Source organism: Aquarana catesbeiana, linkage group LG02 (genome assembly GCF_042186555.1).
Source record: "Aquarana catesbeiana isolate 2022-GZ linkage group LG02, ASM4218655v1, whole genome shotgun sequence".
Lineage (NCBI taxonomy): Eukaryota > Metazoa > Chordata > Amphibia > Anura > Ranidae > Aquarana > Aquarana catesbeiana.
In genome coordinates, this window is record NC_133325.1 from 21,959,475 (window position 1) to 21,972,958 (window position 13,484).

Consider the following 13,484-nt stretch of genomic DNA (forward strand, 5'->3'; position numbering starts at 1 on the left):
TAGAGGTTACCATAGACTTTAAACATACTTCTGAAGATGGTCAGGGCCTATTTGTTTAGTACAGGAGATGGCCAGAGCCTGTGAGCAATCTATGGAAGATGGTCAGAGGGTAATATGGAGTAAACATTGTTTCCATTATTAGAAGATGGACAACACCAATGAGATTTCAGTCACTTTATATTGATTAAAAAAGATAAAATATGATCCATGAGTAAAGTTCTAGTCCTTATACAGTACAATATTCATTCCAAGTCATAAATAGCAGATTCCTACTTCCTACACCAAGTCCTGTGAACATTTAGTATGTGCAAAGTGTTGCAAATTTAAATTTGAATATAGTGTAACTGCCCCTTTAAGTGTAACCACACTTTAGCCTTAGAATTGTAATGAAGAAAAAGGTTTGGCGCTAACACTTCAAACTCAAAAACACAAAACACATCACATCCAGTGTCTGACTACATAAAATAGATTAATGGAAAAAAAAAAACACAATGTATGAGAAAAAAAATGTCCCACATAACCAATGTGAATAAAGTGCTTTGTGCTTTCTTCCTGCTACTTTTTGATAAGCCACCACTTCCTGAGCTCCACCATGTGTGACCCACCAATGCACTCACCACTATAAATGTGATCCCTTGGTTAAGATGGTCATCTAGAGCTTTATTGTAGACCAGGGTGAGCCTCCATCTGATCCTGTAGACCTGTGGTCTCCAAACTGTGGTCCAGGGGGGGGTTCGCGTGTAGCCCATTGCCTCCCTTTATTTGGCCCTTGGGACACTATTTCTTACAATGGAACACCATTTCTCCCGCTGACCAACAACGGGGCACCATTTCTCCCACTGACCAACAACAGGGCACCATTTCTCCCACTATCCAAAAATGGGGCACTATTTCTCCCACTGACCAACAATGAGGCACCATTTCTCCCACTAAAATCAATGACATTGGGGAATTTTCTAGCCCCAATCCTAAAGCCCGAAAGACAGTAAACTGGTCCTTAGTTTGGAAAGTTTGGAGACATCTGCTGTACACAAACCAAATGTCCCCTCCAAAGGATCGCATCCCTCAGCTTTTTTCCAGATAATGATACTCAGCACCAAAATAGAAATACTCTCATCGTGTAAGTAAAATAATTCACAAAAGGTCTAAAATCTATGCATTTGCGTTATGACGTCACATCTAGTTTCGGGGTTTTGCAATGCATGCCGGCTCCAGTAAGCGGAGCGGCATCAGTACGAACAGGCTGTGTATACTGGTGGTCCTGAGGTACTGGCCACCGGTAAATGTAAGTGCATAAAATGTAAACCTTTCTTTTACCTTTAAAAGCAAAAGATGGAAAAAAAATTGATCTTTTGCTTTAGAGGGAAAAAAAAATTGTTTACTTCCCTAGACTGGAAGTGAGGCCATGGCATTGCTGCGGTCCTCCAAGGCCATAGAGGCAATCAAAGATTATCTAGGTCTCTGCCTCTGTCACCAGCTGGCCGCACTGACAGATAAAAACGCCGGTAAAAACTGTAAGCCCAAGAAACACTATCGAGCATCAGGAGGGGGGGGGGACATCCCCTTCCGCTGCTTTTGAAAGCGTTCCAACAGCTAATGAACCGCTTGGACCACTTTGATGAGAAAGACAATCGCTGGTTGAAAAACAAAAAAAAAATACCAGGGTTATGGCTGATAGCTTCAACTATAACCCAGGTAAACAGCTTGCAAATTGCAATGTATATATACGTAGTGCGGTCGGCAAGTGGGTATTTTATGTAGTCAGACACTGGATATGATGTATATTTGAGGTTGAAGTGTGAGGGCCAAACCTTTTTTTTCTATACAATATTTGTCCCGTATAATAGGGGCTACTAAACACACTTGTCCAACGTTCTTTCCATGATTGATAATCCGGAACTCCATAGAAGTTACCACGGAAGAACGACTGAAGACTTGTAATGTTTTATCACTTGTGTCCATATTACAGTCCAGTTACTGAACTACTACTGACTAATCTGAATCTTAAAGGACTCAGAGAACGCGAATGTGTACTCCAAAGAAGGACCAAATTCCAAATCTCACAGAGCAGAGTGGTGGTTCCTCAGCGGTGTTTTGGTGGCCTCTGAGTCATAGGCATTTGGTGATTGAAAATCCTAGTACATTAATTTTCCTGCTTCTTGTTGTTTTTGCTTTTTGTTCCTTTTGGACCTGTCTTTTCTATTGTGCTTTTTCTGGTCTTTTGGCTTTTGAGTAGACGTCTCCTCAGCTTTTGGTGTGAGTGTGATGTTCTTGGTGTCCACCCCGGCCGGGTCCTGTATGATGCATGTGAAAGTCCGTGTGAAGTCATCAGGTTGGGTGGATGTGAACACAAGAGCCTTGGTCACCTCATATGATGTGCCATGATTAATGATGCTGCAAGAAAATGGAGCCAATCAGATAATGTCTTCAAACCCCTCCCCCCTACTGTACTTTGCCATATTCCAACAGTCTAGTTGAGGTGGATTAACAGAGTAATAGAAGGGCTTCAAACAACTTTTCAATTCTTATAACAAATACCATACCTGGAGAAAATGCTGCCCTATGCTCCTCCCAGTGCTGGCCAGGTGACCTTTGTTGTTCATTCAGCAGATACAACATGACCAAACTCCTAGGTCTTCAGATGTGTGAGCACTAAAGGGAAACTGGAGCCACATCTTCTCCAGGGAAACTACTCCAAGTCCACCTAACTCTTCTACAGCCTAATCTCCTAACGTTGCCATGGTGGAATTTACCACACACACTCTCCCAAAATCAAATGCTGAAGTAAATTCAGATGAACTGTTCCTTTGTAGGTGGTCTGAGCACCATGAACAAACTCATCTTCTCTCAATACATACACAACATTAAAGTAAACTTTTAAAAATTCAGTGTACACTATATTACCAAAAGTATTGGGACGCCTGCCTTTACACACACACGTGAACTTTAATGGCATCCCAGTCTTAGTCCGTAGGGTTCAATATTGAGTTGGCTCCGCCCTTTGCAGCTATAACAGCTTCAACTCTTCTGGGAAGGCTGTCCACAAGGTTTAAGAGTGTGTCTATGGGAATGTTTGACCATTTGTCTGGAAGCGCATTTGTGAGGTCAGGCACTGATGTTGGACAAGAAGGCCTGGCTCGCAGTCTCCGCTCTAATTCATCCCAAAAGGTGTTCTATTGGGTTGAGGTCAGGACTCTATGCAGGCCAGTCAAGTTCCTCCACCCCAAACACGCTCATCCATGTCTTTATGGACCTTGCTTTGTGCACTGATCCAAATCATTTGGTGGAGGGGGATTATGGTGTGGGGTTGGGCTTGGCTCCTTAGTTCCAGTGAAGGGAACTCTTAAAGCATCAGAATACCAAGACATTTTGGACAATTTCATGCTCCAAACTCTGTGGAAACAGTTTGGGGACGGCCCCTACCTGTTCCAACATGACTGCGCACCAGTGCACAAAACAAGGTCCATAAAGACATGGATGAGTGAGTTTGGGGTGGAGCAACTTGACTGGCCTGCATAGAGTCCTGACCTCAACCTGATAGAACACCTTTGGGATAAAGTAGAGTGGAGACTGCGAGCCAGGCCTTCTCGTCCAACATCAGTGCCTGACCTTACAAATGCGCTTCTGGAAGAATGGTCAAACATTCCCATAGACACACTCCTAAACCTTGTGGACAGCCTTCCCAGAAGAGTTGAAGCTGTTATAGCTGCAAAAGGTGGGCCAAGTCAATATTGAACCTTACGGACTAATGCCCCATACACACGGTCGGATTTTCCGATGGAAAATGTCCGATCGGAGTGTGTTGTCGGAAATTCCGACCGTGTGTGGGCTCCATCGGACATTTTCCATCAGATTTTCCGACACACAATTGTTGGAGAGCAGGAGATAAAATTTTCCGACAACAAAATCCGTTGTCGGAAATTCCGATCGTGTGTACACAAATCCGACGGACAAAGTGCCACGCATGCTCAGAATAAATAAAGAGATGAAAGCTATTGGCCACTGCCCCGTTTATAGTCCCGACGTACGTGCTTTACGTCACCGCGTTTAGAACGATCGGGTTTTCCGACAACTTTGTGCGACCGTGTGTAGACAAAACAAGTTTGAGCCAACATCCGTCGGAAAAAATCCTAGGATTTTGTTGTCGGAATGTCCGAACAAAGTCCGACCGTGTGTACGCCCTATAAGACTGGGATGCCATTAAAGTTCATGTGCGTGTAAAGGCAGGTGTCCCAAAACTTTTGGTAATATAATGTATATGCTACCATTGCTGTTCTCTTCTGTTAAAAATGGCATTTGCCTAGTTGCCATCCTGATTCAAATGGGAGTCACAGAGCTGGAACAAGCCGCATGTTTGTTCAGGATCATGGATGCTGGAAGTACTAAGGCTGGAGACAGCCAAGAAACTAGCATTATCAGAAGGAGACCAGCAATGGAAGCCTCCATATTACCTTTGGAGACAATGCTGGGCCAGCCACTACCAGGCAGAAGAATGTACATACAGGTGAAATGATACAAGGTGAGTACATAACATTAGAACGTGCTGATTGTGCTTTACAGAAAAGGAGCCGGTCCTCACCTATCCTCCTCCTCCTTCACCCGTCCATCCAGGAATGTGTCTTCAATGAAGGTGTCATTGACCAACCAGTAGACTATGTAGAATTTTGGAAACATTGTGCGTGCCGTGCAATTTATTCTACAGCTGTCACCTGGTCATGGGTGGAAAAGATGACAACCAATCAGAACTCAGACTGATAATCTTTCTTTTAACACATAAACACATACAGACCACCACTTCAATTCTATTTTACTCTTGGCAGTTCTGCCACCCCGATATGGTCAAGTTGTGCTAGGGAATTGACTCTTCCTTGAATTGTCCAAAGTTTGAGCAAATTTAAAGGAACATTACATGGAATAATAACTCCTTATGCTAGGGAAGGGGATAAAGAACATAACATGATCTAAAGCGGTGGTCTCAAAAACTGCGGCCACAGGGCCATATGCGGCCCTTTGGGCACTATTCCTCCCCAATGATACCAATGATGGGCACTATTCCTCCCCAATGATACCAATGATGGGCACTATTCCTCCCACTGATAACAATGATGGGCACTATTCCTCCCACTGACACCAATGATAGGGCACTATTCCTCCCACTGATACCAATGATAGGGCACTATTCCTCCCACTGACACCAATGATGGGGCACTATTCCTCCCACTGATAACAATGATGGGCACTATTCCTCCCACTGACACCAATGATAGGGCACTATTCCTCCCACTGACACCAATGATAGGGCACTATTCCTCCCACTGATACCAATGATGGGGCACTATTCCTCCCCACTGATACCAATGATGGGGTACTATTCCTCCCACTGATAACAATGATGGGGCACTATTCCTCCCACTGACACCAATGATAGGGCACTATTCCTCCCACTGATACCAATGATGGGGCACTATTCCTCCCCACTGATACCAATGATGGGGCACTATTCCTTCCCACTGATACCAATGATAGGGCACTATTCCTCCCACTGATACCAATGATGGGGCACTATTCCTCCCACTGATACCAATGATGGGGCACTATTCCTCCCCACTGATACCAATGATGGGGCACTATTCCTCCCCACTGATACCAATGATGGGGCACTATTCCTCCCCACTGATACCAATGATGGGGCACTATTCCTCCCAATTAAAGGACACTATTCCTCCCACTGATACCAATGGTGGGTGCACTATTCCTCCCCACTGATACCAATGATGGGGCACTATTCCTCCCCACTGATACCAATGATGGGGCACTATTCCTTCCCACTGATACCAATGATGGGGCACTATTCCTCCCACTGATACCAATGATGGGGCACTATTCCTCCCACTGACACCAATGATGGGTGCACTATTCCTCCCCACTGATACCAATGATGGGGCACTATTCCTCCCCACTGATACCAATGATGGGGCACTATTCCTCCCAATGACACCAATGATGGGGCACTATTCCTCTCACTGATACCAATGATGGGGCATTATTCCTCTCAGTGACACAAATGATTGGGCCCTATTCTTCCCACTGACACCAATGATGGGGCACTATTCCTCCCACTGACACCAATGATGGAGCACTATTCCTCCCACTGACACCAATGATGGGGCACTATTCCTCCCACTGATACCAATGATGGGGCATTATTCCTCCCACTGACACCAATGATGGGGCACTATTCCTCCCACTGATACCAATGATGGGGCACTATTCCTCCCACTGATACCAATGATGGGGCACTATTCCTCCCCACTGATACCAATGATGGGGCTCTATTCCTCCCACTGACACCAATGATGGGACACTATTCCTCCCCACTGATACCAATGATGGGGCACTATTCCTCCCACTGATACCAATGATGAGGCACTATTCCTCCCACTGATACCAATGATGGGGCACTATTCCTCCCACTGATACCAATGATGGGGCACTATTCCTCCCACTGATACCAATGATGGGGCACTATTCCTCCCCACTGATACCAATGATGGGGCTCTATTCCTCCCACTGATACCAATAATGGGGCACTATTCCTCCCCACTGATACCAATGATGGGGCACTATTCCTCCCCACTGATACCAATGACGGGGCACTATTCCTCCCACTGACACCAATGATGGGGCACTATCCTCTCACTGATACCAATGATGGGGCATTATTCCTCTCAGTGACACAAATGATTGGGCCCTATTCTTCCCACTGACACCAATGATGGGGCACTATTCCTGCCACTGACGACACCAATGATGGGGCACTATTCCTCCCACTGATACCAATGATGGGGCATTATTCCTCCCACTGACACCAATGATGGGGCACTATTCCTCCCACTGATACCGATGATGGGGCACTATTCCTCCCACTGACACCGATGAAGGAGCACTATTCCTGCCCACAGATACCAATGATGGGGCACTATTCCTCCCACTGATACCAATGATGGGGCACTATTCCTCCCACTGATACCAATGATGGGGCACTATTCCTCCCACTGATACCAATGATAGGGCACTATTCCTCCCACTGATACCAATGATGGGGCACTATTCCTCCCCACTGATACCAATGAAGGGGCACTATTCCTCCCCACTGATACCAATGATGGGGCACTATTCCTCCCCACTGATACCAATGATGGGGCACTATTCCTACCCACTGATACCAATGATGGGGCACTATTCCTCCCAATGATAGGGCACTATTCCTCCCACTGATACCAATGATGGGGCACTTTTCCTCCCCACTGATACCAATGGTGGGTGCACTATTCCTCCCCACTGATACAAATGATGGGGCACTATTCCTCCCACTGATACCAATGATAGGGCACTATTCCTCCCCACTGATACCAATGATGGGGCACTATTCCTCCCCACTGATACCAATGATGGGGCACTATTCCTCCCACTGATACCAATGATGGGGCACTATTCCTCCCACTGACACCAATGATGGGCACTATTCCTCCCCACTGATACCAATGGTGGGTGCACTATTCCTCCCCATTGATACCAATAATGGGGCACTATTCCTCCCCACTGATACCAATGATGGGGCACTATTCCTCCCCACTGATACCAATGATGGGGCACTATTCCTCCCCACTGATACCGATGATGGGGCACTATTCCTCCCACTGACACCGATGAAGGGGCACTATTCCTCCCCACAGATACCAATGATGGGGCACTATTCCTCCCACTGATACCAATGATGGGGCACTATTCCTCCCAATGATGGGGCACTATTCCTCCCACTGATACCAATGATGGGGCATTATCACTAGCACTGACACCAATGATGGGGCACTATTTCTCCCACTGACACCAATGATGGGGCACTATTTCTCCCACTGACACCAATGATGGGGCACTATTCCTCCCACTCACACCAATGATGGGGTCCTTTTCCTCCCACTGATACCAATGATGGGGCAGTATTCCTTCCACTGATACCAATGATGGGGCACTATTCTTCCCACTGACATCAATTATGGGGCACTATTCCTCCCACTGACACCAATGATGGGGCACTATTTCTCCCCTTTGATACCAATGATGAGGCACTATTCCTCCCCACTGATACCAATGATGGGGCACTATTCCTCCCCACTGATACCAATGATGGGGCACTATTCCTTCCACTGATACCAATGATGGGGCACTATTCTTCACACTGATACCAATGATGGACTCCACTTATTTCCAGCTCAGGGATTACCTAGAAAGGTCTACATGCCAACACAGTCTGCTTAGGATAGCCTGCCCGCTCCTTCAGACTGACAACTACCCATTAAGATATTTTGATAATTGCATAACTCCTCCCAAGAGCCAGGCCACTGCTTGCATCAGGACTGAGGACTCTTGAGAGGAGTACTGAGGCAGGGTGCTGCAATGTTTTCAGGAAGCTATGTACAGCACCCTGCTGGCCCCTTCCACCAACCATGATCTGCCTGCATTAGATAGAGAAGCACAGAGACCCAGTGATGACATCACCGGGTCTAAAATAAGGTATATATCAGATGTAGTTAGCATGCTGATGAGGGTGGAGGGAAGAACCAGGGAAGGTCAAATATAAGCACATTAAGCTTTTGAAATGAAAGATTTACCTTCTATTGTGCGGATTGTGCCATCTGTGGGGTGGAGGATCTTTGGAGGAACTCTAACTGCAACTAGAAAAATCCAGAGAGGGATCAGAGATCTGATATATATGCAGTATACAGTGATTCCGACCCACACACACAAATCATATTGCAGCAACCAAACTAACCGTAATAATAATACAATTCGTTTTATATAACAGATGGAGTAACAATGTATCGTTAAACTTTAAAAATAAAAAGATTGTATAAAAATCTATAAATTATAGAAGAGAGAAATACATGGATTGAGGTTTTCTATGGATTTAGACTCGTACTTCTTACCGGTCATGGTGATGAAGAGTCCACCGATGAGTACTGAGAATAAGTTCCACCGACCTGAAAGAAATTGAGATACAAAGTTGACCTCACTGGTGTCAGTACTGCATGATCTGATCAGATCGAATCACTCCCGAATTTTATCATCACAGCATTAGATGACCCCCCACCCTCTGTAGCCAGCCTCACTGGAAGTGTTGTGGAATCAATGTCATAAGCATCGGAGAGAGGTCTTTTGCTACTGAGTGATCAGGTATTAATTAGGCTATAAGGGCCTAATAAGAGTATTCCCAACAAAGCACGGAATGCCTCCAACGGGAGTCACCCAACAAACTACCCAGCATAGATACAATGTAACACTTATACAGCATTGAATGTCTCCAACGAGGGTCATCCAACAAACTCCCTAATGCCGCGTACACACGGTCGGACTTTTCGTCTACAAAAGTCCAACGGACGCCGACGGACTAAAGCTGGCTGGTAATCCGATCGTGTGTGGGCTTCTCCGGACTTTCAGCAGACTTTTTCAGCCTCAAATCCGACGGACTTTAGATTTGAAACATGCTTCAAATCTTTACGTCGTAACTACGACGGACCCCGAAATCCGCTCGTCTGTGTGCTAGTCCGACGGACAAAAACCCATGCTAGGGCAGCTATTGGCTACTGGCTATGAACTTCCTTATTTTAGTCCGGTGTACGTCATCACGTACGAATCCGTCGGACTTTTGTGTGGTCGTGTGTAGGCAAGTCCGTTCGTTAGAAAGTCTGCTGCAAGTCCGCCGAAAGTCCGCCGGAAGTCTGTCGGACAGGCTGTCGGACTTTTGTAGACGAAAAGTCCGACCGTGTGTACGCGGCATAACAGATACAATGTAGCATTTATATAGCATGGAATGTCTCCAAGGAGAGTCACCCATCAAACTTCCCAACACACCCAAACAGCATGGAATGTTTCCAACGAGGGTCACCCAACAAACTTCCAAACACAAGAAAATATATAAAAAACACTGCGCTCTATAAATCAAACAAAATGGGTCAGCAGCAGCATACGTTGGGACAAAAACAATAAAATAAAGGTGAAAAATGCAGCGCTAGAAAAAAATCAAGCGAAGAAAACCATAAGTCAAGTCCATGAGTGTGGTCTTGGTGGCAAATAATGTGATAAATGAATAAATCATATAGTCCAAATATGAAAAATAAAAAAGATGTGTAGATAAACTGTCCACTCGTGTCAACACACTGAAGGAAAAACAGAAGTGGATGGTTGAAGTCCGAAAAGGACTGGTATACGTGATGTAGATCCGTGGGAATGAAACGGCATCAATGGTGCTCAACATCAAATGAGTGGAAGAAGATGGGTACTCTTACCGGATAAGGTGGACTCCCCTGTCAGCGACATGGAGTCGGTAAGGCAATAAGCCCCATCGGGCTGAGGAAGGGAAATCCGGGATGCTGGAACTGGCAAGGTGAATTTCAGCTGGCAGAACCTCCAAAGGATCGTTCAGTGGGTCCTCCAAGTGGAGATTCCAGGTGCAGAGCCTCAAAGCCACAGCCTGACACAGATCGCCCAGAAAGGATATTGATCTCGTCCAAGTATATGTAAAATAAAAATTACAGCTTCCATATAGTGCAGGTAAAAACGGGGATTTTTATTGCTAAAAAGCCGTACAAATAAAATGGTGATCACAAAAGTAATAAAAACAAGGGCAGCATAAAAATAAATAGCAATAAAAATCCCCCTGTTTTTACCTGCACTATGCGGAAGCTGTAATTTTTATTTTACATATACTTGGACGAGATCAATATCCTTTCTGGGCAATCTGTGTCAGGCTGTGGCTTTGAGGCTCTGCACCTGGAATCTCCACTTGGAGGACCCACTGAATGACCTTTGGAGGTTCTGCCAGCTGAAGTTCACCTCGCCAGTTCCAGCATCCCGGATATTTCAATATTGTCAATCATAGCATGCAACAGTACATATCTACCCTCCGGATCAGTCTTAACGTTGAGAAGGGTGTAGGATAGCATCTTATATATTAAGACGCTTACCCCACGGGCATATTCCGAATAGGTGGAATGATGGTAGTGCCCTACCCAGGGTTTTTTAAGGGAGAGGATTCTACGGCCCACCAAATGCGTCTCTTGCAGTATGCAAATATGTGGCGTGTATTTTTTCAAGTAGGCCATCACCAGGGAGCACTTGATCTTATCATTTAAACCCCGGACATTCCATGAAATGAGTCTTACAGTGGTCATGTCAGCTCAGGGTGTAAATAATTGAAGGGGAACCAACCGTCAGACCGATCCAGAGGGAGCAACACAATTTCTACCATGAAGGCGAGCTGGGAACAACATGTTGTACTTTAGGCCTTTCAGACGGAGCTGTGCCTTGACATGGTCGAAGGTTCTACGGAGTCGCTGGGTGTCGATGGAGTGGTCTGGAAACATCATAATCTTAATGTTTCTTTCAAAACGAAGCTCCTGGATCTTCCTAACCTCCCTGAGGGCAATGTCCCTGTCACGGAAGTTTAGCAGCCAAAATATGAAGGTACACGGGGGTGGGGGGGGGGGGTGGGGGTCCCAGGTGGGCCCCGCACAGGCGGCATCCTGTGGGCTCGTTCCACCACAAAGTGTGGGGAGAATCGGACCTGTGGAAGTAAGGTGCGAAGCAAGGTCTCCGTAAAAGCCGTAGGGTCCTGACCTTCAGAGCCCTCCGGCAGGCTCACCAGCCTTAAATTGTTCCTGCGGCTGCGATTCTCACTGTCCTCAGCACGCGACTCAAGAATCTTTACCTTGGCTTGTAGGGTATGGATAGAGGCCCGGTTGTCCCGAACGGCGTCCTCTGAGTCACCAATACGCCGCTCCGCCTCGTGCATGAGATCCCGCATCTTGTCCATATCCCTGTGCATTAGCCCAAAGTCCATTTGCAGGGTGTCAATTTTGGCCGTTAAGGTGTTCTGACAGCCAGAGATCGCCAGCATAAGAGCCTGGAAGCGATCCTCTTCCGATCCCGGGTCTGTGGGGATGGTCTGAGATGCCATATGCGTGCAGCTGGTCGGGCCCACCGGGGCCTGTGGCCTCCGCTGTTAGGATGCTTTAGTGGTATGTCCACCTGTTTTCCCGGAGCCGGACCTGCCTCTTCTCATGCCCAGATGCCCTCCACTACTGGATGGGGTAAACTATAGGTTTGGGCAGCGATCCGCTCAGGCACGGCCGTTCGGATCTGCAGCCGGAATCCACACCCCAAGGGCCGGTACTTTAGTGTGGAGGATGTAGCCAGTCCTGTAGGCCGCAAGATGGCGGCCAGCCGCGGGTGCTCGCATTCGGCCTCTGTGGTTCCTCCGGCGCTCTTCCGTGCCCCCTCACAGTCCTGCTTCCTCCTACGGATGGCTAGCACTGACGTGTGGAGTGCGGCGGCTCTCCTCCCGCGGATCACGGCACCCGAGCCCGGGGATGTCGGAGGCTTTGCAGGCCTCAAGATGGCGGATCGCGTCTGGAGTGTGGAACCAGCCGCGGGCCTGCAGAGATGCTAACGTTCGGCCGGGCTCCACAATATCCACTGGGCCCGTTGCAGGTGTTGCCTGGCGGTAGGTAGGGAGCAGTTGGAGGCTCAACAGGCGTGCTTTATGGCAGGATGGCTGCGGATTCGAACAGGATCGGCGGAGCTCCTCTGGAACACGTCTTGTTCTTCTAGCAACCACTTAATGAGTGGTATAGATGTCTAGTAACCTCTAACAATCAATAAGTGAGCAGTATTGGTGTACAGTAATCTCTAGCAACCAATCAACAAGCAGAAGTCATGTGCTGTAACCTCTAGAAAATAGACAGTGAGCCATAATGTGTGCTGTAACCTCTAGCAGCCAGTCAGTGAGCAGTAAGGATACAGTGTAACCTCTAGCAACCAATCGCAATCGCTAGCCTGATCTGATTCAGTAAACTGATTTTGAGTCTAGCTGCTATTTATTGTATGTCTCAGAGCAGGTGGAGAGTAAAATTGCATGATAGAGGGGGCCCAAGAAAATGTTTGCTCAGGGTCCAGTCAATAATAAAGACGGCCCTGCTAACGAGGGTCACCCATCAAACTTTCCAACACACCCAAACAGCATGAAATGTCTCCAACGAGGGTCACCCAACAAACCTCCCAACACAGATACAAAGTAACAATTATATAGCATGGGATACCTCCAACAATTGTCACCCAACAAATGTCTGACACAGATACAAAGTAACACGCATACAGGATGGGATCCCTCCAACAATTGTCACCCCTCAACCTCAGCTGCCCCCCCCAGACATGAGCAACTAGTTAAGCTAATTCCCATGATATGATGCAGGATCCTCTATGAACGGACAGCTCTGTATAGAAGTCTTACCTCTGTCAGTGCTCTGTGTCATTGTGTCTGTGGAATGTCTGATCTCTCGGGTTATATACCTCCCAGCCCTTTCACTTTCTTTGTGTTGAGTCATTATGAAACTGAAAGTTTCTATTGCAAAACCTCTTAATACCGT

General features: G+C 46.7%; 1 protein-coding gene and 1 long non-coding RNA gene across 2 annotated transcripts in view; one reads left to right on the forward strand and one right to left on the reverse strand.

The window, feature by feature from the left end:
• LOC141126696 (uncharacterized) overlaps window positions 1–13,484 on the forward strand; it is an 885,136-nt gene that overhangs the window by 540,921 nt on the left and 330,731 nt on the right. The gene's annotated exons all lie outside the window — the stretch shown is intronic.
• IL18BP (interleukin 18 binding protein) lies at window positions 160–13,439 on the reverse strand. The gene is made up of 5 exons (XM_073612656.1): window positions 13,349–13,439; window positions 8,988–9,041; window positions 8,673–8,735; window positions 4,580–4,709; window positions 160–2,394 (listed from the first exon to the last, which is right to left on the reverse strand). Exons 1-5 carry the CDS (start codon window positions 13,368–13,370, stop codon window positions 2,136–2,138), a joined length of 528 nt encoding a protein of 175 aa, XP_073468757.1. The 5' UTR covers window positions 13,371–13,439; the 3' UTR covers window positions 160–2,135.

Excerpts from the sequence above, each read along its gene's own strand:
- IL18BP (XM_073612656.1), bottom strand. The coding sequence starts at position 13,370 with ATGACACAGAGCACTGACAGAG. Across the intron at positions 9,042-13,348 it reads GACACAGAGCACTGACAGAG|GTCGGTGGAACTTATTCTCA; the intron begins GTAAGACTTCTA and ends AATTTCTTTCAG. Across the intron at positions 2,395-4,579 it reads GTGAAGGAGGAGGAGGATAG|CATCATTAATCATGGCACAT; the intron begins GTGAGGACCGGC and ends ATTTTCTTGCAG.